At 41.2% G+C, this 24,416-nt stretch overlaps 1 protein-coding gene across 1 annotated transcript in view; it reads right to left on the bottom strand.

Annotated features, from left to right (window-relative positions):
* TPH2 (tryptophan hydroxylase 2) overlaps positions 1–24,416 on the bottom strand; it is a 104,830-nt gene that overhangs the window by 16,667 nt on the left and 63,747 nt on the right. The window contains exon 8 of the mRNA XM_045464679.1: positions 23,682–23,808. Coding sequence (XP_045320635.1) covers positions 23,682–23,808 — 127 coding nt within the window. The remainder of the gene's footprint in view (positions 1–23,681; positions 23,809–24,416) is intronic.

Raw genomic sequence — 24,416 nt, 5'->3', positions numbered from 1 at the left:
AAAGAACATCAAGATAAAAGGGAAAATCAGCCGGAAGATGCCCCAGTTTAAAAAAGTATTCTCGGGGCACCTGGGTGGCTCAGTCGGTTAAGTGGCCAACTTCGGTTCAGATCATGATCTCGCAGTCTGTGAGTTCGAGTCCGAGTCGGACTCCGCACTGACGTCTTGGAGCCTGGAACCTGCTTCGGATTCTGTGTCTCCTTCTCTCTCTGCCCCTCCCCCACTCACACTCTGTCTCTCAGAAATGAAATGTTTAAAAAAAATTTTTTTAAAGAAATAAAAAAAGAGAGAGAAAGAAAGAAAGGAAGGAAGGAAGGAAGGAAGGAAGGAAGGAAGGAAGGAAGGAAGGAAGAAAGAAATGTATTCTCAGGGATGTCACCTGACTACAGACTTGCTATCTTACCACTAAGTGGATATAGAGCAGTCATTACTACACATTTCCATTTTATAGATGGGAAGACGGACACTCAATAATTAAGTGACTTTCCCAGATTCCACAACTCATAGCAGGCAGAGCTAGGAGTCAAGCTCATGTCCTAACTTCAAATCCAGTGTTCTTTCCTCATCAACAAGTTCGCTTACAAACGTAGGGCCACTATCAGTCAGTTCCTGTGGCTGAAATAATGAAATCCTTCCAGAATGGGTATATAGCTATAACCCCACACTCCCCAAGTCCCTGCCACCACCATGCTGCCCGAGCCCCATCCAGGTTCCAACCTCCACACCCTCCCCACCACGACTTCTTCCTAATCTAGCAAATAAGACCCCATGCTTGTAAAACTGGGACCCCCAGAACACAGTTCCCCACTATAAGCGCTACAAGCATCTGTTCTTTTTGGTGCCTAGATCATATCAAATGGGCAAAGGAAGAATGCTACTCAAAGATGTTCTAACATCAGAGTCTGTACTTTGATAAGTGCAAAAAAATAAAAGAAAAACTTAAAAGGGGCTCTGTGTCTCACGGCCCTGCTTTCACAGCATTTTCTCTAACATCTTTCCATCCTAGTTCGAACAAGTAGCATGTCAAAATATATACTCGAAGAATTGTTGAAAGGTGGAACTGTCCCAGGTCCCCTCCCACTCACCCCTCTACTGCCCATCCCCGGCTACTGGGGTTTGAATTTTAGCTACATCATTTCAGTTTACAAGCAACAGGTATCTTCTCTCCTTTGGCCCAAATTCCCTTAATCTCCATTAAATTGCAAATGACAATAGGACTGGAACAGGAGTGAGCTTTGATAGCTAAGCAGGAAGGTTTTTCTTAATTTATTGTCATATTGGCTTCCATACAACACCCAGTGCTCATCCCAACAAGTGCCCTCCTCAGTGCCCATCACCCACTTTCCCCTCTCCCCCACCCGCCATTAACCCTCAGTTTGTTCTCAGTATTTAAGAGTCTCTTATGGTTTGCCTCCCTCCCTCTCTGTAATTTCTTCCCCTTCCCCTACCCCATGGTTTTCTGTTAAGTTTCTCAAGATCCACATATGAATGAAAACATATGGTATCTGTCTTTCTCTGACTGGTTTATTTCACTTAGCATAATACCCTCCAGTTCCATCCACGTTGCTACAAGTGGCCAGATTTCATTCTTTCTCATTGTCAAATAGTATTCCATTGTACATATAAACCACATCTTTATCCATTCATCAGTTGATGGACATTTAGGGTCTTTCCATAATTTGGCTATTATTGAAAGTGCTGCTATAAATATTGGGGTACATATGCCCTTATGCATCAGCACTCCTATATCCTTTGGGTAGATTCCTAGCAGTGCTATTGCTGGGTCATAGGGTAGTTCTGCTTTTAATTTTTTGAGGAACCGCCACACTGTTTTCCAGAGCGGCTGCACCAGTTTGCATTCCCACCAACAGTGCAAGAGGGTTCCCGTTTCTCCACATCGTCTCCAGCATCTGTTGTTTCCTGATTTGCAGGAAGCTTTTGGATAGAAATGTTAAGGCAAACAAATCACCATCAGAAATAAAAAGTAAAAATGGGGACTGTACTGTTTAAGCCCTGGAAGAGTCTCATGCCCCTGAAGGGTCCCCCAATCACCAGACATCAGTTTTTGTTATTGTTCCTTTGACCATTTGATCTACAAATACTCCCCAGAGTAGCACATAAAGCCACATCACACCAGGATGCAGTGACTACCCCAATGCTTTGTCTCCAGAGCAAGGGTTCCTGATGGGGGAAGTTCTCAGGGACCCAATTTCAAGAGACAGCAGAAAAGGGAGTTTTGCATGCTTTGTTATTTTGGCCCAAGCTAGCCTTGGATACAATAAGAGTGTAAGAAATGTGAGAAACTTAGAGCCAGATCTATTGGTCTCCTGCAGTCTTGGGGCTACAGATATTGTGTAACCACAGGCCACTCACACCACATCTGAAAGCCTCCACTGGCAAAACGAAGCTGCTGCTTATGTGTTCACACATTCAGGGGCCAGTCTCTGTATAGATTCCAAGTACTAGTGTCCAAATGCCTCATGTGATGGTAGCTACACCTAGATTTCTACACTCATATTTCAGCATGAGCCTCTAAATGAAAATCGGTATAGCTCTTGCCAAGTCACAACTTAATCAAAACACATTTTATCAATTTATATTTACTAAATTCCATAGTGCTGAACTCCAGCTGAGATTACAAAAGTAGGTAAAGATGTGGTCTCTATGCTCAAGACATGTGGAATGTGGGAGTGCCTGGGTGGCTCAGTTGATTGAGCATCCGACTTTTGATTTTGGCTTAAATCATGATATCACAGTTCACCCCTCACATCAGGCACTGAGCTGGCCGCATGAAGCCTGCTTGGGATTCTCTCCACTGCCCCCCCCCCACACCCCCTGCCCACCACCTCTTTCAAAAGTAAATAAACATTCAAAAATTTTTAAAAAGAATTGTTAAGTATGACTGGGGAGACAAGATTAATACAAAAATAATAATAATAAACTGCAGTTTTTATCTTCCCACAAACTCACTCTGTCTTGAAACTGCAGTGTGCTTATCTGTCTCGAACACAAAGAATATGAAGTTTGTGTTAGGCTTTTAAGGATTAATGGGCCCTTAGAAGAAGGATTAATGGGAAGAGGGGAAGTAAGTGGAAAGAGTAACTTCAGGGGCCTGCATCAGGAGGGTGACTTCTGGGAACCCCAAATGAGCATCAAAGGAAGGTAGAGGTAAGTCAAATGATAGAATGTACCAGATCACAGGCTCCACTTCAACCGGTAGAGACCACCGCTTTTGCCAGCCATTCGCCTCAAACCAAGACAGACAAAAACAAGTAGAGAAAAAGAGGAGGGTTGGGATTTGAGTAATGTCTTGTCAGCTAGAAGACGATGATCCTGAATTGTGGAAACAGCATATATTGTCTTAGGTTAAGAACGGCCATCGAATGAATTAAAATGTAAAAACCTAAGCTCTGAGGAAACATTACAGCAAACCTTGTGGAAAATTGATCATCAAATATAAGAGGAATATCCGTAGGGGGAAAAAAGCGTCAGCAGAAAACAACTTTTATTGAAGAATACATTGACATAGGCGATTTTCAGCAGCACTGCTTTGGTTGGGATTTTTCTGTGTGTCTCTTAACTATTGCTTCCTATATTTTTTTGGTTGCTTCCAAGAACAAATGGATGATTTTGTTTCAGAGCCCTCTGGCCATTTCAGTTTTACTGTCCCTCCTCCAGCTTATCTGTGAGCATTTTCAAAGAAAGGCCACCTGACTTATCATTTAACATTTACTAGTTTTTACGTCAGGATTTAATGGTATTTTTTAATCTTTAAAAAAATTTTTTTTTAATTTTTATTTTAAAAAAATTTTTTTTAGTGTTTATTTTTGAGACAGAGAGTGACAGAGCATGAGCAGGGAAGGGGCAGAGAGAGAGGGAGACGCAGAATGTGAAGCAGGCTCCAAGCTCTGAGCTGTCACCACAGAGCCCGACGCGGGGCTCGAACTCACGAACCGTGAGATCATGACCTGAGCCGAAGTCGGACTTTTAACCGACTGAGCCACCCAGGCGCCCCGAAAAAAATTTTTTTTAATGTTTTATTATCCATCTTTGAGAGAGTGAGGCAGAGCATGAGTGCGGGGAGGGGCAGAGAGAGAGGGAGACACAGACTCCAAAGCACGCTCCAGGCTCTGAGCTGTCAGCACAGAGAACGATGCGGGGCTCAAACTCAAGAATCATGAAATCATGACCTGAGCTGAAGTCAGACGCTCAACCAACTGAGTCACCCACATGCCTAGCTATTTTTTTTTATTATTAAAAAAGGAAGAAATAGAAAAAAGAACTATGATGAACTAATAGTAGTGATCAGCTTGCAGTCAGCAGGAGAGCCACCCAAGCAGTTTGCCCACCCCTGAAACCCTGACAAAATTCACTCTAAGACACTCCATCCCCAGGGCTAGGCTCCAGGTCACAATGGCCATGTGCTGACCCAATTACAGACCTTCACCATCCCACTGCCCTAAAGTGAAGGCCCACACTTCTCTGTATGGCAGAAAAGACCCTCCGTGTCCTAGCCCCTGCCTCCTCCAGCCTTATCTCTCAACCCTCTGCCTCCCCATCGTCCACTCCTCAGGGAACTATTGGCAACTGTGCAGACTGCCATGCTCTCTTCAGCTTCCCATCTAGGCTTTTGCACATGACCTTCCCTCTGCATGGAATGCCCTTGTCCTTGTCCAGCTCCTTTGCCAATTCCTGCTGGTTTGCCAGCTTAGGTGGCTCTCTCCTCTCTCCTGGTAGAGCACTTCTGGATCCATGTGGATATTGCCAGTCTTGTCTGTCTTCTCCACCAGGCTCTGAGCTCCCTAATTTCAGGTAACTCTGACAGGGTCTGACTTGCTTGGGTTGTTCTTGTTGTTTAATATCTGGTCTCCAGCACCCAGCTGACATGCAGCAGGTGCTCAGCAAATACTGAAGGAGGGAGGAAAGGGGAAAGCAAGGAGAGTTTTCCAGTGGGCCAAGCAACAGGTCAATGCCAGTCTTCCAGATCAATAACTACTACCTTCAGCAAATATTCCAATATTATAGACTTTTCTGTAAAGATGAAAACCCTCCTACGGTAGAAATCCAATCAGTTTTCAGCTACAGCTTCAGAAATAGATCTGTCCCTTGACATCTCTTCAACAACAGCCAATGGTCCTCCAAGCCATTGAGGGAGGGAGGAGCCATCCTACTGGCAGGCCTTCAAAGATTGATTGGCAGTTACTTCCTGCAGAAGCTCAGTAGTCTTGTGGTTCAGTGGCCCCTGGCCTATTTCATCACAAGCAGTAACTCTTGAAGGTCCACTGATTCTGACCTCTGGATCCTCATCAAAAATGTTGGGGGGAGAGTTTTTCAGTTTGCCAGGTCTGAAACTTGTAGGCAACTGGAGACTAGCCAGGGAAAAATGCTAACTGTGCATTGTCAGGGTGTGAAGGAGTTTAAGTGTGATAGATCCAGGGCCTGAAGTGCCTCATGGCCCAGACTGCTCAGAATTAGCAACCACAAGGAATTTCTGTTGGCATCACTGCCCAGACCTTCACTGAGCAGATGATGACACATGAGATCCAACAGATGCTATTTTCTCCTGAAGATGATTTTGTGAGATGACCACCCATCCAATGCTGTTTTCCACAAAATTCTCTGGCTCTTTCAAAGGTATTATGAATACAAATAGGCTTCTTTTTAATGAAGCCCTCTGGATCTACAGCTATTTTGAGTTTCACAAATCAAAAGCTGGTTTTATGTTCAGTAGTATTACTCGTTGGACCCTAGATGTAGTACAAGAGTCTCGATAAAGCATCTTCATAACAAAGCAATTCACATTGTTTGGTTCTCTTTCTAAAGCAATTCCATCTTTTTCCAAACAACCCTTTACTGACTTATTATGTAACTAGCTACCTTGAAATGGTTAAACTTCACCCTGAGGACACACACACACACACACACACACACACACACACACACACCATTTCATTGCAGGTAGGTGGATCAGCATCCCATTTATATATGTGCTTAATCTACTTTGCACAGAAGACCTACTTAAGCAAATGCTGTAGGTTTGAAGTGCCCAAGAACTGACTTTTATAACCTAAGCAATTCTGAGCTCCTTGAAGGAGAAGAAAACTGATGAGCACACTCTCAGCCATTCATCCTTTGGCATGTCCTAAAATGTTCTGCATCAAATCACACATTCTCCCCAGATGTGGTGATTTTAAAGGTCAGCTCTCAGAGGCTAGTATGAAAAATGAGGTTTTTACTGACTCCCAAGTAAGCTGTGGGCAGTCACCACTGCCTTTAGAGGGTCGTTTTATTTTTATCCCTGCATTACTAAAAGCAACACCCTCCCAGACATTAGGGCTAAAGAGCTTGCACTTGCTCACCTATTTCTTTCCAGGCAAGACCAAGAATCCTGGAGACAATTATACACCTGAAAACTGATGAGAAAGGTATGTTTAGTGGGGAAAGCCATTCTTACCACTCCATTACACCAAGCAGTCTTCTATCTTAGGTTTTTATTAATGAAGTCATGTTTCTTTTCTAGTCACTAACCATCAGCCCTACCATCATCATCTCTCACACTCAGAGTCGACACTAACCATCTATATGTGTAAATGGGGCTGAGAAGATTTACCTGTGAACTGGGGTCCCTGTCACAATGAGGGTCTATAGGTAATTGAACCTCCAGATAGCATTTCAGCTCAATTGAACTCCCCTATCTCCAATAATAACCACTGCCTTTCTGAAACCTACTCTCCACTACAGTGCTAAGCACTTTACATCATGCTCACAATACCTCTAAGAGGCAGGCACTGCAACAGTAATACAATAGGATAGCACTTTGACTTTGGAGTGTAAGATCAGGGTTCAAGGGTAGGCTCTGCCATTTACCTGACCTTAGGAAAGTTGTTTAGCCTCTCTGAGTCTTAAGTTATCCATAAAATAAATAAAATGAATAGCTAACATTTATTGAATTCTTACTATATGCCAGTGCTAAATCCTCCCATTTTACAGCTGGGGAAACTGAGACTTAGGCTCAGTAACTTGGGCAAGTGTAGGGGTGATAGAGCTGGATTGGAATTGGTTATGCCTAACCCCCAAAATCTATGATGTCTGCACTGTATCACACTGTTTGCCCCCTCTTCTCTGCGACTGAATGCCGCAGGTCCCTAGAATTGATGCTCACGTCATATTCTTAATAGCTGGGCTTGGTGTGTGCCAAGAAATACAGGGGTCTGTCTAGCTTGCCAGCGGCCATCCTTCCACAGCTTGCACTGGGCTAAGTGCCTTTATTCCTTTGTGGCCCCAGGATCAGCCAAGTAACACAGCACAGGCCCATCAGGAGCCAGAGAGGAGCACGCACTAGAAACCAGTCATTAAAGGAAGCCACGTCTTCTGAGTCTTGCAAGTGGGAAAGAGCACTGCAATTAGCCCGGCTCAGGAGACCTGGGACCACAATAAATTTTGGCTAGGAAATAAAACATATCAAGCCTAGAGCACCAATCCCTCAGTTCTCTCTCCCTTCCTCTAATCAGCAGATTCCCCTGATCAATAAAGCGGGGACAGGTAGGAGACTGAAGATGAAATATGTCTTCTCTATTCAGGATCATGGACCCCTTCTAACAGAACAATAACTAAGCTCTGGCCAATTGTCTCCTTAGGTAAAGGCAGTCTGACTCCCAGAGACACTGGTCTTTTTAAGAGAAGCTAGGAATCTGGATGTTCATGTGTTAATGCACTTTTTTTTTTAATTTAAGCAAGGTATAAGATGTGTATGTGTGTATGTGTATACACATACACACATACACACACATATGTATGTATGTATATGTGTGTATATGTGTGTGTGTGTATAACTCCACCTCCCCCAGGTTCAGACATTAGCCTGAATCCTGCATCTGTGACAATAATTTGCTTCCAGGACACTGAGTGCATATCTCTCCTGCTTCACCTGGTCACTCTTTGCTCTGACATCCTAAACTCCTGAGAAATGGTCTGGTGTACTAGATTAGGACCGAGAAAATCTAATAGTTCAGTCCCTGCCACTATTTTACTGTATGGTCTTGGATAAGTCATTTCACTTGTCTGAATCTCCCTGTATTCATCTATATAATGGGGATTCCTTTCCTCACCAAATTTCTATTGAGCACCAATTGTGTAATCAGCACTCTGTGGACACCGGAGACTTTGTTAGGGGATGATAATATGAGTCTCACCTACCTTGAAGTGCCATCATGGGACCCAAATGAAGAAGCACACATCAAATGCTCAAGCAATTACAGCAAGAGCTGTAACTCAGATGAAGGTTCTCTGTTCTGAGGCGATTAAGATCACAGATATCTTCATGGCTGACTCATCCCATCTCAGGCCTCTGATTCTACACAGTCATTTCTACAGAGAAATTACCTTCTGCATAGGTGATTATGAGCTTAATTACAGGTCAACAGTTCCTGAAATTCAATCAAAGGAGCTTTCTGATATGCAAACAATCTACTGAGATGCAAAAGTTTCCTAAAGTATTAACACCTATTCTATCAGTAAGCATATGTAACAGCAAATAAAAAATTAACAATCTGACTGCTGGGAAAAGTCTCCCCACCTCATCCAAATCACCTCTGATCATCCTGAACCTGACCTAAGTGCCCTCCTTTCCCTAACTTTGCATTTACCAAGTTATATTTAAATCCCTATTCACTTATGTGTATCCCTCACTAGAAATAGTCCCCAAGAAGCAGGATCCTGTCTACCAGCTTCACAGTTGAATTCCCACTGCCTGAACATATAAAAGATGTTCAGTAAATGTTTACCAATAAATAAATGAGTGGGCCACAATTGATTCTATCAGAGTTGTGGAGAAGATATTTAGCAGGGACACAGCAAGTTCACGCCTTTGATAAAACACCCTCACAAGGAAGCAGAATCCAATGCCCCTTTTCTCGCCAATTATAGCTTTGGTTTTTATCTTGGAAGAGCTAAGTCTTCTTCATTAGTGTTAAGAGAGGAAAGGGTGAACAGCCCCAAAAACGTTTTTGTGAGCACTGAACATCTAAATGTTTCTAAAGTATGCCAATTTACAGTATCTCCCCATGTGTTACTACGGAGAACTTTTAAACCTTGCTAGTTAGACACCAACATAGGACCCCTGTGTACAAACAGAGACACATCCAAAATGCATCAAAACTGGAGCAAACAACATCTTTTGGAACTCTTCCAATAGCTTCTTTGCATACTCTTATGTTAATGCAGCCAGCTTACAGCCAAACTCCACACACCTGGCTTGAATTCTCAGAACCTTGAACTCATAAGGAGGAAGAGCAGCCAAGATGTGAAACCCCAAATTTATTGCTTTCTTTAGTTATTAAGGGAGTGCTGCATGTATCAATGAACAGCATCACTCCTAATCTGCTTGCAAAGTTTAGTCAGGAATTCATATTTCATGCGCTCTCACCAGCACAAACAATATTTATTCATTTGTTTTCCAAAGCTGTTTCCTGCAACTTGCCTCTCTCTGTGTTCACTCAGGGGAGGTGTGCTATTAACTCTGGGGAGGTCTCCTCCATCTCCAGGGAGAAGCTTGACATCTTTTAGGGGAGGCCATACCTTTATTATTTATGGTTAAAACACTTCACATTGCAAAGTAGCATCCTATCTCTGTCTAAAACCCCTTTGTAATATAAACTGCATAGTCTGCATTTCAGAAGGGAAAACTGAATTGTTGAAAGAAAATTACCCAAGGTCACACAGGGGCCTTCCCTGCCCTTGAGTCTTACTGATGTGGCCACCTTGACAGCTAAGAGTACAGTCACGTCAAATACACTAGCTAGCTTTTATCGAACACTTAGCACTGTACTAAGCAGGTTTACAATGCATTATCTCATTAGTCCACAATAGCTCTGCAAGACTCAATGGTATTATCATTATTCTCATTTTAAAGATGAAGAGGGGCGCCTGGGTGGCTCGGTCAGTTAAGCATCTGACTGCAGCTCCGATCATGATCTCTCAGCTTGTGGGTTCGAGCCCCACATTGGGCTCTGTGCTGACAGCTCAGAGCCTGGAACCTGCTTCAGATTCTGTGTCACCCTCTCTCTCTGCCCCTCCCCCACTCGTGCTCTGTCTCTCTCTCTCAAAAATAAATAAACATTAAAATAAAAAAATTTTTTTTTAATTTTTTTTTAACGTTTATTTATTTTTGAGACAGAGAGAGACAGAGCATGAGTGGGGGAGGGTCAGAGAGGGAGAGGGAGACACAGAATCTGAAACAGGCTCCAGGCTCTGTACTGTCAGCACAGAGCCCGACGTGGGGCTCGAACTCACGGACCATGAGATCATGACCTGAGCCAAAGTCGGTCGCTCAACCGACTGAGCCACCCAGGCGCCCCTAAAATAAAAAAAAAATTTTTAATAAAGAATCAGATCAAGTGCTATGGGGAAGGATACTTATGACTTCACCCAGAAAGAGAACAATAGGAGGGGTGGATATCGATTAGATAAAAGTAGTACTCACCAATAACGACAAGCTAATGCAAATTTAGAAAATAGAAAATTAAAATAGGTACGGAAACCAATTTTTAATTTAAAAAAAAAAAGTGGCATCTGCTAACTTTTTTCTCCAAAATGAAAGAAAAAGGAAAAGCAAACGAAACTCATTAGCTACATATGATGTTCACTGAACTACTTTGCAGTGTACCTGAGTGAAAAGTCATAAGCCCTGTATCTCCAGAGCAATTCCAATTTATTCTTTCTTGTGTAGATGTAAAAGATACAGTCTCTCCTGACAGCACAAGTGTTTGATAAATGGGTGAACACCTCATTGCTCCTTTTCCAAAGCCAAGACTCCCTTTACCAAGCTCTTACTTGACATGCCAAAATGACTTTGGAAAAACAAGAAGGCTTTATACTAAATGTTAATAGTGGTTATCACTGGTCTGATATTACAAATGATCTTTATATTCTTTTCCTTACTTATCCATTTTTTTTAAAAAATTTTATACAATGACTATATGTCAGTTGTGTAACAAGGAGGAGAAACAAAGAGTTTTGGTAAAGACTTTTCAATAACAGAGTCCCCAAGTCACCCTGCATCCACCCTCCCTTCCTTTCAGAGAGAATCGTTGTTTATGGACACTATAAAGGACAGACCCGCAGACCCTGAAAAATGATGAGGCCCCTGGGTGATTTATTCCTCCCCACCCTCCCAGCATTTCTTACTTACATCCAGTGTGGATTTAAGCCCTCAAATGACAGCATTTCCATTTTCTGGGAAACCTCTCCCCACTATGAAGTCCACTCATCAGAAATATTCCAGAAATGCCCATCCTTACAGTGACAAGCATATAAAACTCTAAGCAAATTACAATATTTCTAAGAGGGGAGCAAAGAGATGTTTAATCACCGTGTGTTCAGTCTCGTGTCGTGTTTCTCATTGTGCTTCCATTCATCGTGGTGGCTCATAATGTACAGCAATACATTTTACATCTACTAAATGTGTTCTGGGTTTTTATATCACAGTTCAGAAGAATAGCTTTGAAAATCCTTTTGACTCCTTTATTTGAAAACTACATTTGTGGAATGGGGTAATTAAATTCCTATAGTTTGATATAATATTACCTCTGCTATTCTAGCTCATAAAAAAAAAAAAAAATTCCAACCATCTTCTCCCTGCTTTTGCTAGAAATGGAATTATACCATAGACATTTCTGTTAATACAAGTCTAAGATTTTGAGAGCCTACTCCATTGTAGTTAAACCAGAAAACTCCTTCTCTTGTACATCTTTATGGAAATGAAAATGACTGCAGAAATCTTCCGTGCTTGATGAATGCACACTAGCTTACTTTGAGAAGAAAAAGTAAGAAGGGCTCAATGTCAGGGCTTTTGAATCACAGGAAGAAGTTATCTCTAGATGAAGAGCTAGATGATTTAGGGTCTTTAAATGACTCTAAAATTATTAAATCAATAATATAGAACCTTGGCTGCAGTTAGGATTTGTTGGGTAATGGTGAGATCGAGTACTACCATACCTGAGTATGAGATAGATAATGACAAGCCACACATCACGGAAGTATTTCCTTTCATTTGCTCCTCGTTCAGCATCAGGTGGGAGGAGAATCTCCCAGTTTTAAAGAAGATATTTGAGGCCCAAAATGGTAATGTGATTTGTCTCAGAATACAAGTTTAGGAAGTAACAAAGCTGGTACTCATATAAAAAAGAGAAGAGATAAATGCTGGCAAGGATGTGAAGACAAGGGAACAATTTGCCCTGTTAGAAGGAATGTAAATTGGTGTAGCCACTATGGAAAATAGTATGGAAAACTTCCTCAAAAAGTTAAAAATAGAGCTGCCATATGATTTAGCAATCCCACTTCTGAATATATATTCAAAAGGAATGCAAACAGAATATTAAAAAGATATCTACACTCCCATGTTTACTGTATTATTATCCAAAATAGCCAAGATACAGAAACAATGTAAGTGTCCATCAATGGACGAATGCATAGAGATGTGGTATTCATTCAATGCAGCCCTGAGGAAAAAGGAAATTCTGCCATTTGCAACAAAATGGATGGACCTGGAGGGCATTATGCTAAGTGAAATAAGTCAGACATAGAAAGACAAATACTGTACGATCTCACTTATATGTGGAATATAGAAAAGCCAAACTCTTAGGAACAGAGACTAGATTGGTGGTTACCAGGAGCTAGGGAGTGAGGGATATGGGGAGGTATTTGTCAAAGGGTACAAACGGCCAGTTATAAGATGAATAACTCTGGGGATCTTAATGTGCAGCATGATGATTAGAGTTAATAATACTGTATTATATACTTGAAAGTCACTGAGAGACTGTATCTTCACAAAAAAGAAATGGTGATTCTGTGACACGTTGCAGGTATTAGCTAACTGATCAGACCACAATATATGAATATATCAAATCAGTGCATTGTCCACCTTAAACTGCCACAACATATGTCAATCATATCTCAGGCAAGCTGGGGAAAGTGAAGAAAGCTGGCACTCAAGCCCCACTGGACCAGCTTCGGGTTTAGGCTCTTTCCAGCACATCACACCACACCGCATACTGCCCACCAGACACCCCAAAAGTAGCTTCATCAAGTGCTGAGGGACTCCAGCGGCGGGCCTGCGGTGCTCCTGCATGAATAAAATTAAGTGGGCGCAGAGCTCACTCACAGCACAGAACGAATAGCTACCAAAGCAGCTCTATTTTTACGAGTCTCCAAATATCTAAAGTAGGTTGTTGAGCTTTTTTTCCCTTGTCTGCAGTTACACGATGGCTCTCTGAAGCCCCTAGGATACAATTTTAAATGACGAAGAAAGATTTGAGTTGCAAAAATACACAACTATTCTGGGTTACAAATGGATTTGTTTCTAACCATAGTGGGCAATGTACAGCTCACTTTTTTAATTCCAAATAACCGTGGTGTTCTCACCATAGCTGGCAAGGCACCTCATAATGGCAATATCATAAGTGAAACATACACAAACAGAGAGAGAAAATAGCCTTAGCTCTGATATCAAAGTTCTCAGAAGAGAGATAGTCAGAAGGAAGTGTGGTCTTAGAGCACCCAGGCAAAAAAAACCACAAAGGGAAAACACTGAAAAAGTTAAGCTTCTATGGGGCTAGCTGAAGAAATGTAGCACCTTGTAGGTTCTACAATTTTTCTATATGCACAGAAGACATAAAAGTGAAAGTAATGAGTTGGAATAGATACTATTAACTTTTAATTAAGTTACTCTTAGAAATAATACACACACTGGTCATCTGCCCAAACATCTCAATTAAGAATGTATAAAAGTGCATTCCTTCCAGCTTTTTGTCAGCTTTGTATCAAATGATCCAAACAGCTGAACTAGTTCAAAGACTCCGCATGGAATAAATAAGCCTGGGGCTTATTGCGAGCTTTCTGTAGAGATACTAAAATGGTCATTTTTAATGTCATCCATCTTCAGAAAGAACTAGAGCTGGGCGTAAGTCTTTTAAAAGCATACATAAGTTCCCCACTCTGAGCCAGGTAGACAAAGATGTGAGACCGGGAAACAAGCTAATGTCCTCCCACAGGCAGGAAAATATTAATTAGCAATTCATAAACTAAGGTTACCTTTACAATTACATTTCTAGTGTGAATTATAGTCGATTATTAGTTTAAGACTGACTACATTTCATTACTATTCTCAGCATGAGAAAGTCCTGGTTGTAACTAGAAATTCAAGCACACTTGATTCATGACCATCAAAAGCCCCAATCAATGCAAACTCTTTTACTTGGAACCAATAAATTATTTGTTTTGATAAAATACAAACAGAACCTTATATTACTAATTTCCTGACAATCCTTTTGTGGAAAAAAAGTTAAGCTGGTGATCGGGTCTCTGTTCACAATGAATTCTCCCCTTTCAAAAATCATTCTAGATTTGTATCTCCTAAACTGTGTTCCTTGGAATATTAATAGCATAGGATGCTAACACGTGTTCCATAAAAAGAGACTTCTGCAATCATATAATGTACTTTCTTAATTCTTAAGTTCGCTGTTTTTACATTTTAACATTATCTTACAAACAATATCAAAAATTTTGCTAACTAAATCTTTTTTCCCCTTTAGAACAAGCTATTAAATTAAGAGTATAGTTTACAATCAGTGGCATCTTAAAACAGGGAAAACATGGTAAGTTTGGAGAAATAAGTTTTTTATCACCTGTGGAGATTCACCCTACACATTATCACATTAGAGTCCCTGAAAAGTCTCAGTACTTTAAAAAACAAAGCTGTTTTCTTTTTTTAACTCAATGTTTCCCAAATATATTTGCCCATAGATCCCTTCTTTTCTAGAACCCATAATAACATTTCATGAGACTAATGTTCTGGGAACATATTCTGGGAAAGAGTGCTTATTCTTTTATTACCATTGGCCAAGACTCGTCTCTCATCAGCTTTCCCAAGACCCAGTGACAGAAACCTTCAATCATGAAGTGAAGGTAAGTATGTGTCAGGGTCAACAGAACTGAATGGATGACCTAAAACTCTCCATAGAGAGAAAATTCCAACTAGGCCAGAGGCCAATTTATTCTGCTTGGAAACATCTGAGGTGTATTCATACTGATTGCTTTCTCTTACAAATGGTGCACAGCTTTGTCTGTTTCAAATGCCTCCATGATGTGAGAAATGAATAGACTGAACAGAAACCATCTGCATGACGGGACACACCGTAGATGGGAAGCACCATTTGGTGAAAGGCACCCCTTTACATTTCCCAACATTGGGAAGGAAGCGAAATCGATATTTTTCTAGGACTGATTCCTAAATCCACTTAATCAGCAAGTTTCTGTTTATGCATTCCCATAAAATTGGATAATATAAGTCATGTGGTCAAAGAGCAAGCAGCAGGGGAGTTTAAGAGTAGACACTCAAAACAGAACCAATGACATGGCGCTCATAGATGCAAGCATTCATTTTCAGGTTCAGACTAAGTCCTAAATAAACTCATCCCATATTACACAATATTAATCTCCCAATACTCTATGAATCCAGCTTGTAGAAAAAAAGTATCAAAATATGGAAATAAGACTGGAAGATTACCATGTGTCTTTTGAATGAAACATTCAAGCATTGTCTAATAGGCCCACGGGCCTATCAGGTCAACTGACCCTCTTTGACTAACAGCATCAGCATTACCTGGGATCTTGTTAGAAATGCCAGATCTTGGGGCACCTGAGTGGCTCAGCTGGTTGAGTGTCCAACTCTTGGTTTTGGCTCAAGTCATGAACTCCCAGTTTCCTGAGTTTGAGCCCTGCGTCATTGAATCCCTGCTTGGGATTCTGTCTCTCAATTTCCCTCTCTCTCTGTCCCTCCCCTGCTCACATTGTCTCTGTCTCTCTCAAAATAAATAAATAAACTTAAAAAAATTTTAAGAAACAAAAACAAACAGGGGCGCCTGGGTGGCGCAGTCGGTTAAGCGTCCGACTTCAGCCAGGTCATGATCTCGCGGTCCGTGAGTTCGAGCCCCGCGTTGGGCTCTGGGCTGATGGCTCGGAGCCTGGAGCCTGTTTCCGATTCTGTGTCTCCCTCTCTCTCTGCCCCTCCCCCGTTCATGCTCTGTCTCTCTCTGTCCCAAAAATAAATAAACGTTAAAAAAAAAAAAATTTAAAAAAAAAAAAAAAACAAACAAACAAACAAAACAATGCCAGATCTCAGGCCCCATGCTGGACCTACCTGACCAGAATCTGCCTTTTAACAACATCCCTAACTTATTTTATATACATTATGGTTTGAGCAGCATTAATCTAGGGAACGTAAGCTTTCCCGACTTCCTATTTACTACTCATTAGGGCCCAGACATTGTGAAGTTAGATGGTAACTTGTGAAGATAGATAAATCGCAAGTTATTTTTGTCCACTAGACACACAAATGATTTCTGCCTGGGAGAAAAGACAACCTCAAGGTTATGTAGTTTTTGCCCATAGAACACAAATGACTTTGCACCTTATTCCAGTTTCTTTCTTTCAGGGACGATATGGTCTCAGTCTCGCAAATTCTTCCTTGAGCTGCATTTATCATGCTGCTTTTCCCTCATTAATTAGTTTAATAAACTTTTGACATGTGCTCAGCCCACATGCATGGCAATCATGCTTGTAACTGTTTGCAGTTTAATTCAAAACCAGTCATCTCTCAACAGCGATAGGATACTTCCCTCTAGAGAACACTATTTTCTTAGGAAAAATAGTCAGCAAACGGTAATTAAGAACATCCACTATGACAAGAGATGAACCAAGCATGGGTTGGTCCCTCAAGGATGATGGTAGGTCTAACATGTACTCTAACCTCAGATACAAGGGCTGGGGACTGAGAGCCTAGTTCTGTTTCAGCTTGCAGACATGGTTTGTAGCCAAAGAACATTTTGTTTTATTTTAATTTCTGGATATGAAGGCCTTTAGATGTAATGTGCATTCTCCAGTTCTCCACAGGCTCCTACACTCCTTATTATCGTATATCAGGCTGTTTCACACATGTTTGCTACCTATCTGGCCCCTGAAGGCATTTAAGTTTACAACCCTTAAAGAAGACACTAATCTATTAAATCCACTTAAGCCAGCACTACGGTGGGAAATGGCTCGTCTCAAAATCATAGCACACTCCAAGCAGCCCTTACTGGGAATATTTTTGCATATCTATCATGCACAGACCCCGGACAGCTATGGTGAGTATAAAAAGAGTGCAGCTGCCAAAAACAGTGGCCTTATTCATTATCCACCAGAGGGCAAATTATTTACATGTATAACAATGCATTTGAAATACATTTACCAAGCATCATCATCAATTTCTCCAGATACAAAAGAGTTTCATTTAAATGGTTCTCAGAGCATAGAAACCACTGGCTACATAAACAGCAGAGATAGCTTCATTCTCAAAGCTAAGTATTATTAAAATGTCAAAATAAATATCATGTAGAAATATAGCAAGAAGAAGCAATATCGCTATAGGCAAATAGCCTGGTACCTCTGAAATCAGACCCAGAAGTTCAAAAGCAGCTTTGGATGAAACAGAATTTAGTGGTGGCCAATTAGTCCTACTGGACGTTGTTTTCTTCCTTGGATGGATTTGTTGACAGCACATCACAGAAAGTTATTAAGTGTCTGCTTTTATTCCCTATTTCCTAAGTGCTTAAATTCACTAAACAAGGAAAAGCAGGCACTATATAAACAGAGTCATTAATAATATAAATCTCACCTAGAGTAAAAGAATAATATGGCCTGTCTCATTGTGCTGCATAAATAGTGATTTCTGTGGTTTTCCATTTGTCCTCTCTATGGATTTTTCTCCTTTGGTACATCTCATCTCTCATTTTACTCCAGTACATCTTCAGGGGACTTAATGGGAACAACTTTGAGGAAATCAGCTAATAACATGTCAATTTCTCATCTGGACAGTTAAGAGGCCTCCCAACCAACACTATTCCCCCTACCACTGGACTTTTTACACCTCCCAGTGAGGCCGTAGTCAGTCCTTAATCTCTTAGTCTTTGCAACTGGGTCATTAAATTGGGCTTTTAGCTACAGTATATGGCTTGAGAGTCATTAATACGCACGTTATCCAATAGGTTATGTATTCCAGGGTTTACTTTGAAATGGCCTGGCCAGAATCTGTTCTTTCTTTCAAAACCACCTTCCAGCAGTTTCCCATTCACTTTGTTTCTGACTGAGAGATGCGTTATGGTTTCTAAAGTCAACAGGTTTAGGAGCATTTCAGGGAAAATCTCCCTCCCTAGCCTCCTCACACTGTGAGTCTCTCCCCCATACTCCCCACAGCATGCAGGAAAAGCTTTCCAAATTTCTTTTTGGTCTGCGAAACACTTTTCTTTTCTTTTTTCTTAAATGTTTATATTTATTTATTTTGAGGGGGGAGGAGCAGAGAGAGAGGGGGAGAGAGCGAATCCCAAGTAGGCTCCACACTGTCAGTGCAGAGCCTGACATGGGGCTCGATCTCACGAATGGAGAAATCATTACCTGAGCCAAGATCAAGGGTCAGATGTTCAACCAACTGAGTGCCCCTGCGAAACACTTTTCAGAGTAGAGGGGTAGAGTCTATAAAGCTGGAAGGAACTGCAATCACAAGGCTTGTGAGAGGCAGGAAATCAAAGGGAGCTGGGGTGGGGGCACATGCAATATGAGAAAAAGAGAAATGAGTAGATCAGACAAAACCATGGTGAGTTCCCCCCTCCACTCCCCCCACCCCACCAACTCTCCACTGCATTTAGAAGAGGTTCAAAATCTTTGTGTTAAAGTCTTTTGCAAGTTTTACTCTCTTGGGTTTTGTTTTGTTTTGTTTTGTTTTGTTTTGTTTTGTTTTGTTTTGTTTTGTTTTGTTTTGAACTGTCAAAGCTACTGCAAGATTCCAGGCAGGATTCTTGGCTCCCTTGGGGGACACTTGATCCTCCTTAACCTGTCACCAGCTACTTCCTACATAGAAATGAACCTGTCTTATGTGAAATTTAAGAAACACAACAGATGAACATAGGGGAAGGGAAAGAAAAATAAAAACAGAAAGGGAGGCAAATCATAAGAGACTCTTTTTTTTTTTTAATTTTTTTTTTTAAACGTTTATTTATTTTTGAGACAGGGAGAGACAGAGCATGAACAGGGGAGGGTCAGAGAGAGGGAGACACAGAATATGAAGCAGGCTGCAGGCTCTGAGCTGTCAGCACAGAGCCCGACGCAGGGCTAGAACTCACAGACCGCAAGATCATGACCTGAGCCGAAGTCGGCCGCCCAACCGACTGAGCCACCCAGGCACCCCAGAGACTCTTAAATACAGAGAATAAACTGAGGGTTGCTAGAGGGGAGGTAGGGGGTATGGGCTAGATGGGTGATGGGCACTAAGGAGGGCACTTGTGATGAGCACTGGGTGTTGTATATAAGTGATGAATCACTAAATTCTACTCCTGAAACCGTTACTACACTACATGTCAACTCACTTGGATTTAAATAAAAATGTTTTTTGTAAAGGAGAAGAAATGAAACTGCTGGCCTCTGCTCCCAGTTCTGAACCCCAGTCTCCACCACTGAATTCAGAACCCAAACGCATTTGGAAGCTTCACCTTAAATCCACTTCTTCTGCATACCTTCTCACATATATTAACAAAAGCTCACACTGACTCTGGATTTTCATACTTCTGTGGATGAAAGGTCAAAAGCTCCTTGATGCAAGTATACCTTTTTGTCTTTTTCTTATTCCTACCTCATGGTACCTAGGATTCTTTAGCCATTTAAAGACTAACTATTGATTGGCTTTTGCAGAAGTACATATATATTCCAGGAAAAAGGCAATGAGAAAATGAGAGAGAGAAACATGATTAATGACCCAATGATCTCTAACAGACGGAAGCGTTTTTAGCTGTTGGACCTAAGGCAATCATAGCCAAGGGTATTAGAATCATGCTAAGGAATGTAAGTTCCAAAAGAAAACATATTCATCCTATAAATTTACTGGTCCTAGTATAATAGGTTTCAAGATACAAGTATTCAAGTATTCATTTTTTTCCTTGTAAATGTAAGTATAGAAACAAAAAATAATGCTCCCCCCAAAGATGTCCTGCCCTAATCCCTAGAAAGTATTACATTTGCAGATATCATTAAGAATATGGACCATGAAATGGTGACATTATTGTGAATTATCCAGCAGGGCCCAATCTAATCCCATAAGTCCTTAAAAACAAAACACCTTTCCCAGCTTCAGTCGGTGAAGAGAGATGTGGCAATGGCAGAGAGATCAGAGAGTTGCAACATTGCTGGCTTTGAAGACAAAGGAAGAGGTCCATGAGCCAAGGAATGCAAGCAACCTCTAGATACTCGAAAAAGCAAAGAAACAGATTCTCCCCTGGGGCCTCCAGAGAGGAGCACAACCCTGTTGACCCCTTAATTTTATTTTCTTTAATGTTTACTTATTTTTTGAGAGAGCAAGCAAAAGCATGGGGGAGGGGCAGAGAGAGGGAAAGAGAGAGAATCCCAAGCAGGCTCTGCGCTGTCAGCCAACACAGGGCTTGATCCCATGAACCGTGAGATCATGAGCTGAGCCAAAATCAAGAGTTGGTCGCCTAACCACCTGAGCCACCCAGGCATCCCAACACTTTAATTTTAGCTCAGTGAGAATTGTGTCAAACTACTAAGCTTAATGAAACTGTAAGATAACAAATTTGTGTTGTTTTAAGTCATATGTAATTTGTTAACAGTAGTGATAGACATCTAATACAAAAGGCAATCCTTGTTTTCAGCATGGCCCTGCAATCTGGTGAGCAGGCATTCCCTGCTGGGTCCCCAAATCAGAGAGATTTCTTATTCTGGCTGAAACTGTCTCTCAGGTCCCCCCCCCCTTTCCCCCTTTGCAACTTGGCTGACTTTTTCATCTTTCAGGACCCAGTACAAACGTTATCTCCTCTGAAAAATCTTAGTTTTACCTATACAGGCTACAAATTTCCCAAACGTGAGGACCGTGTTATATTCTTGGTGAATGTTAGTTTGAACGATGGACTTAATTAATTACCACTTTATGGAGTGTAAAAATAAAAGCCAACAAACCTACTTTTTTGTTACTGCTTTTAAAAAAGAAATAAGATCACTCACTAGGATCTACCTACATTCACATCCATGCAGCCCTACCTTATTCCTTCCCGTCCTCTCTTTGGACACACACAGAGCCTGGCAGAGTTGAATCCCGATTTGTGATTGTTCAGAGTCAGACAAATAAGCAGTACATTCATCCCTGATGAAGAGTACAAGTTATAGGGGGTTAAAGGCTGAAACCAGGAAAATTTCAAGGGAAATCTTCCAGGCACGGAAAAAGTTCTAAAATGTGGAGTTTAAAGACAGAGCCAAGGTTTGAGAATTAAATAACAGAACTCAACGGTGTGGTGGTTTTAAAACATGTCTACAAACACTCTGACACTCCTTTCTTCCAAAGGTGGAGACTAATCTCCTTCCCCTTCAACGTGGGCTGGAGTGAGTCCCTTCTAACGAACATAATATGGCTGACATGAGCAACATGTGATCAAGTCAGAGAAGTCATTACAACTTCCTCCCCACATCGATCTCTCTCTTTCTCCTCCTCCCCCTGCCCCATTACTTGCTCTAGAGAAAGTGACTTGCCAATAGCCACATGAGTGAACTCTCTTGGCAGAAGATTCCCAAATCTTCACATAACTGCAGCCCCAGCCCACATCTTGACAGCAACCACAGGAGCGTCCTTGAGCCAGAACCACTCGGCTAAGATGCTCCCGAATTCCCAAACACCAACTATGAGATGACAAATGTTCGCTGTTTCAAGCCACTAAGTTTTGGAGTTATTTGTTATGCAGTAATAGACAGCCAATATACATGAGATACATTCCCTAGGGCAGAGGTTGCAAATTGGAAGTTAAGATCCTGATTCTGTCTACAAATATATTTTCCTCAGCTCACAATGTTTTTTATGAGCCAAAATCTTAAAATCATTTAAATTCATTTAGAAGTCTAGATTTCCAATCTCTCTCAAAAATTTGGAGAACTGGCAACACAAAGCCTGCACTCCTGTCTGGCAGCTGCCAGTGAAAACTGAGGACCTGCCTTCGGCAGTAGGCTCTAATGGGTTTACTGAAGCCCCCATTGACCCCACTAATTATTCATCTCTACATTGACACTAACAGCATGGCTTTTGCACTGCTGCTTCTCTTATATTAGAAAAACATTTCTCATTTCTTATATCTCTATGAAAACTAGGAAACAAAAGATGAACTGAAAGGGCCAGTTGTCTTAAGAAATGTAGAAGGGGCGCCTGGATGGCTCGGTCAGTTAAACGTCCAATTCTTGATTTCAGCTCAGGTCATGATCTCACAGTCATGAGTAACAGCCTGGCGTCGGGCTCCGTGCTCAGTGTGGAGCCTGCTTAGGATTCTCTCATGGGGTGCCTGGGTGGCTCAGTAGGTTGTGTCCAACTTAGGCTCAGGTCATGATCTCACAATTTGTGGGTTCGAGCCCTGCATTGGGCTCTGTGCTGACAGCTCAGAGCCTGAAGCCTGCTTTGGATTCTGTGTTTCCCTCTCTCTCTGTTCCTCCCCTACTCGCACTCTGTGTGTGTCTCTCTCTCAAAAATAAATAAAGGTAAAAAAAAAAATGTAAGATTCTTTCTCCCTCTGTTCCTCCTGTGCTTGCTCACACACACGTGCTTCTCTCTCTCTCTCTCTCTCTCACACTCTCTCTCTCTCTCTCTCTCTCAAAACAAAAAACTTTTTTGAAAAGAAAAGAAATCTAGAGCATGTATTTCCTGGTAGGAGTGAAGAATACCCCTACATGCCTGATGTGACATCAATGTGTATCTATAGCAAATACACACAACTTAAGCTTCCATTTTTAATTCCTCTGATAGCTTTGTTCATTTAGGCAAATGGACTGGCCCCTGTGTAAGTGAGTGTGCTAAAGTTGTTCTTTCTTACCCTGGTCTCTTCGAAATGGGGTTAAGGTAAGGTAGATATGCTTGCTAGAGTTGCATCTTAAAGGAAGCCACCAACATGACATTTTTCCTCTCATATTGCTTGTTTTGAGAAAAAAACCTTGTTGAGAACATAGAAACTATTAAATCTTTCTCTGGTTTTGTACTTATAATAATTGTTTAGCCTAAGCTTCTCATGGCTGTCTCAAATTGTGTCTGACCACACCCATATTCACTAATCAGTGATAACCTCAAGTACAACCCCTACTTTTTCATAAATGCATAACTTTTAGCATTCCTAATGTTTCTAGGGAAAAAAACATTGAACTAGAACAGAAGTCAACGAATTTCAGCACACAAGCCAAACGTGGCCCACTGCCAGCTTTTATAAGTAAAGTTTTATTGGAACACAGCCACCATTCATTCATTTACATACTGCCTCTGGCTACTTTTGCATCACAGTGACTTAACTGAGTAGTTGTGACAGAGACCTTATGAGCTGCGGGCCTAAAATATTTACTCTCTAGCCACTCCTTGAACAAGAAGGATAAAATATAAACATCTTAATGGCTGATAAGCTAAGAACACGTTGTACTTCAAAGGAACACACGCAGTAATCACTGAAGTCACCATGCCTTCTCCATAATATTTGCCTTGTAATCATCATGAATGACTCTAAAGCTTTGTTTACCTTACAAATGGATATAAATTGAACAGTTTTTTTCATTGAAAATGAACTCACAGTGGCTAGTTTCTGAACATCTTCATCTGATGCTCCCAGAGATGCCAGGCCTATTTCTTGTGAAAACTGAGCAAACTTAGGATCCGCGAGTAGTGGAACATGTCCCAGGAGTTCATGACATGTATCTCTGACAAGAAAAACATCATAAAAATATGTTATACAGGAAGTCCAAACTGTCACTGGTAGAACAAGACTTAAAATCCTAAATAGAACCTTGTTACTATGATCAATTACCGTTACCAAATTTCATCAGTTCTAAAACTTTTTATCACCTTTTAACATCTCTGAAATCCAGCCACACCTCACAATTCATGGCATCTTAAATTGTGTGATATACGATATTTTTAATAAGTTGATAGCAACTACTATTTTCAAGTGCTTGCCATATGCCAACTACATGGGAAGTGTTTTATGACAAATACTGTCTCTTTTAACCCTCCAGGGAAAGTTAGAGAATTAAAGTAACTTCTTAGTGCAAAAGCCTATAGAGCAGGGATGGGCAACCTACAGTCGCAGGCCAATCTAGCCCACTCCCTGTTTTCGTAAATAAAGTTTAATTGGAACACAGCCATGCCCATTCATTTATGTATTGTCTGTGGCTCCTTTAGACTAGAACGGCAGAGTTGAGTAGTTGTGACTGAGACCAGATGGCCCATGAAGCCTAAAATATTTACTAGCTGGCCCTTCACAGACAAAGTTTGCTGTAAGGATAAAGCCAAAATTTTAATCCAGCTT

Source organism: Leopardus geoffroyi, chromosome B4 (genome assembly GCF_018350155.1).
Source record: "Leopardus geoffroyi isolate Oge1 chromosome B4, O.geoffroyi_Oge1_pat1.0, whole genome shotgun sequence".
NCBI classification, from domain to species: domain Eukaryota; kingdom Metazoa; phylum Chordata; class Mammalia; order Carnivora; family Felidae; genus Leopardus; species Leopardus geoffroyi.
The sequence above is the reverse complement of the archived record's forward strand: the minus strand, read 5'-3'. Positions and strand labels throughout refer to the sequence as shown.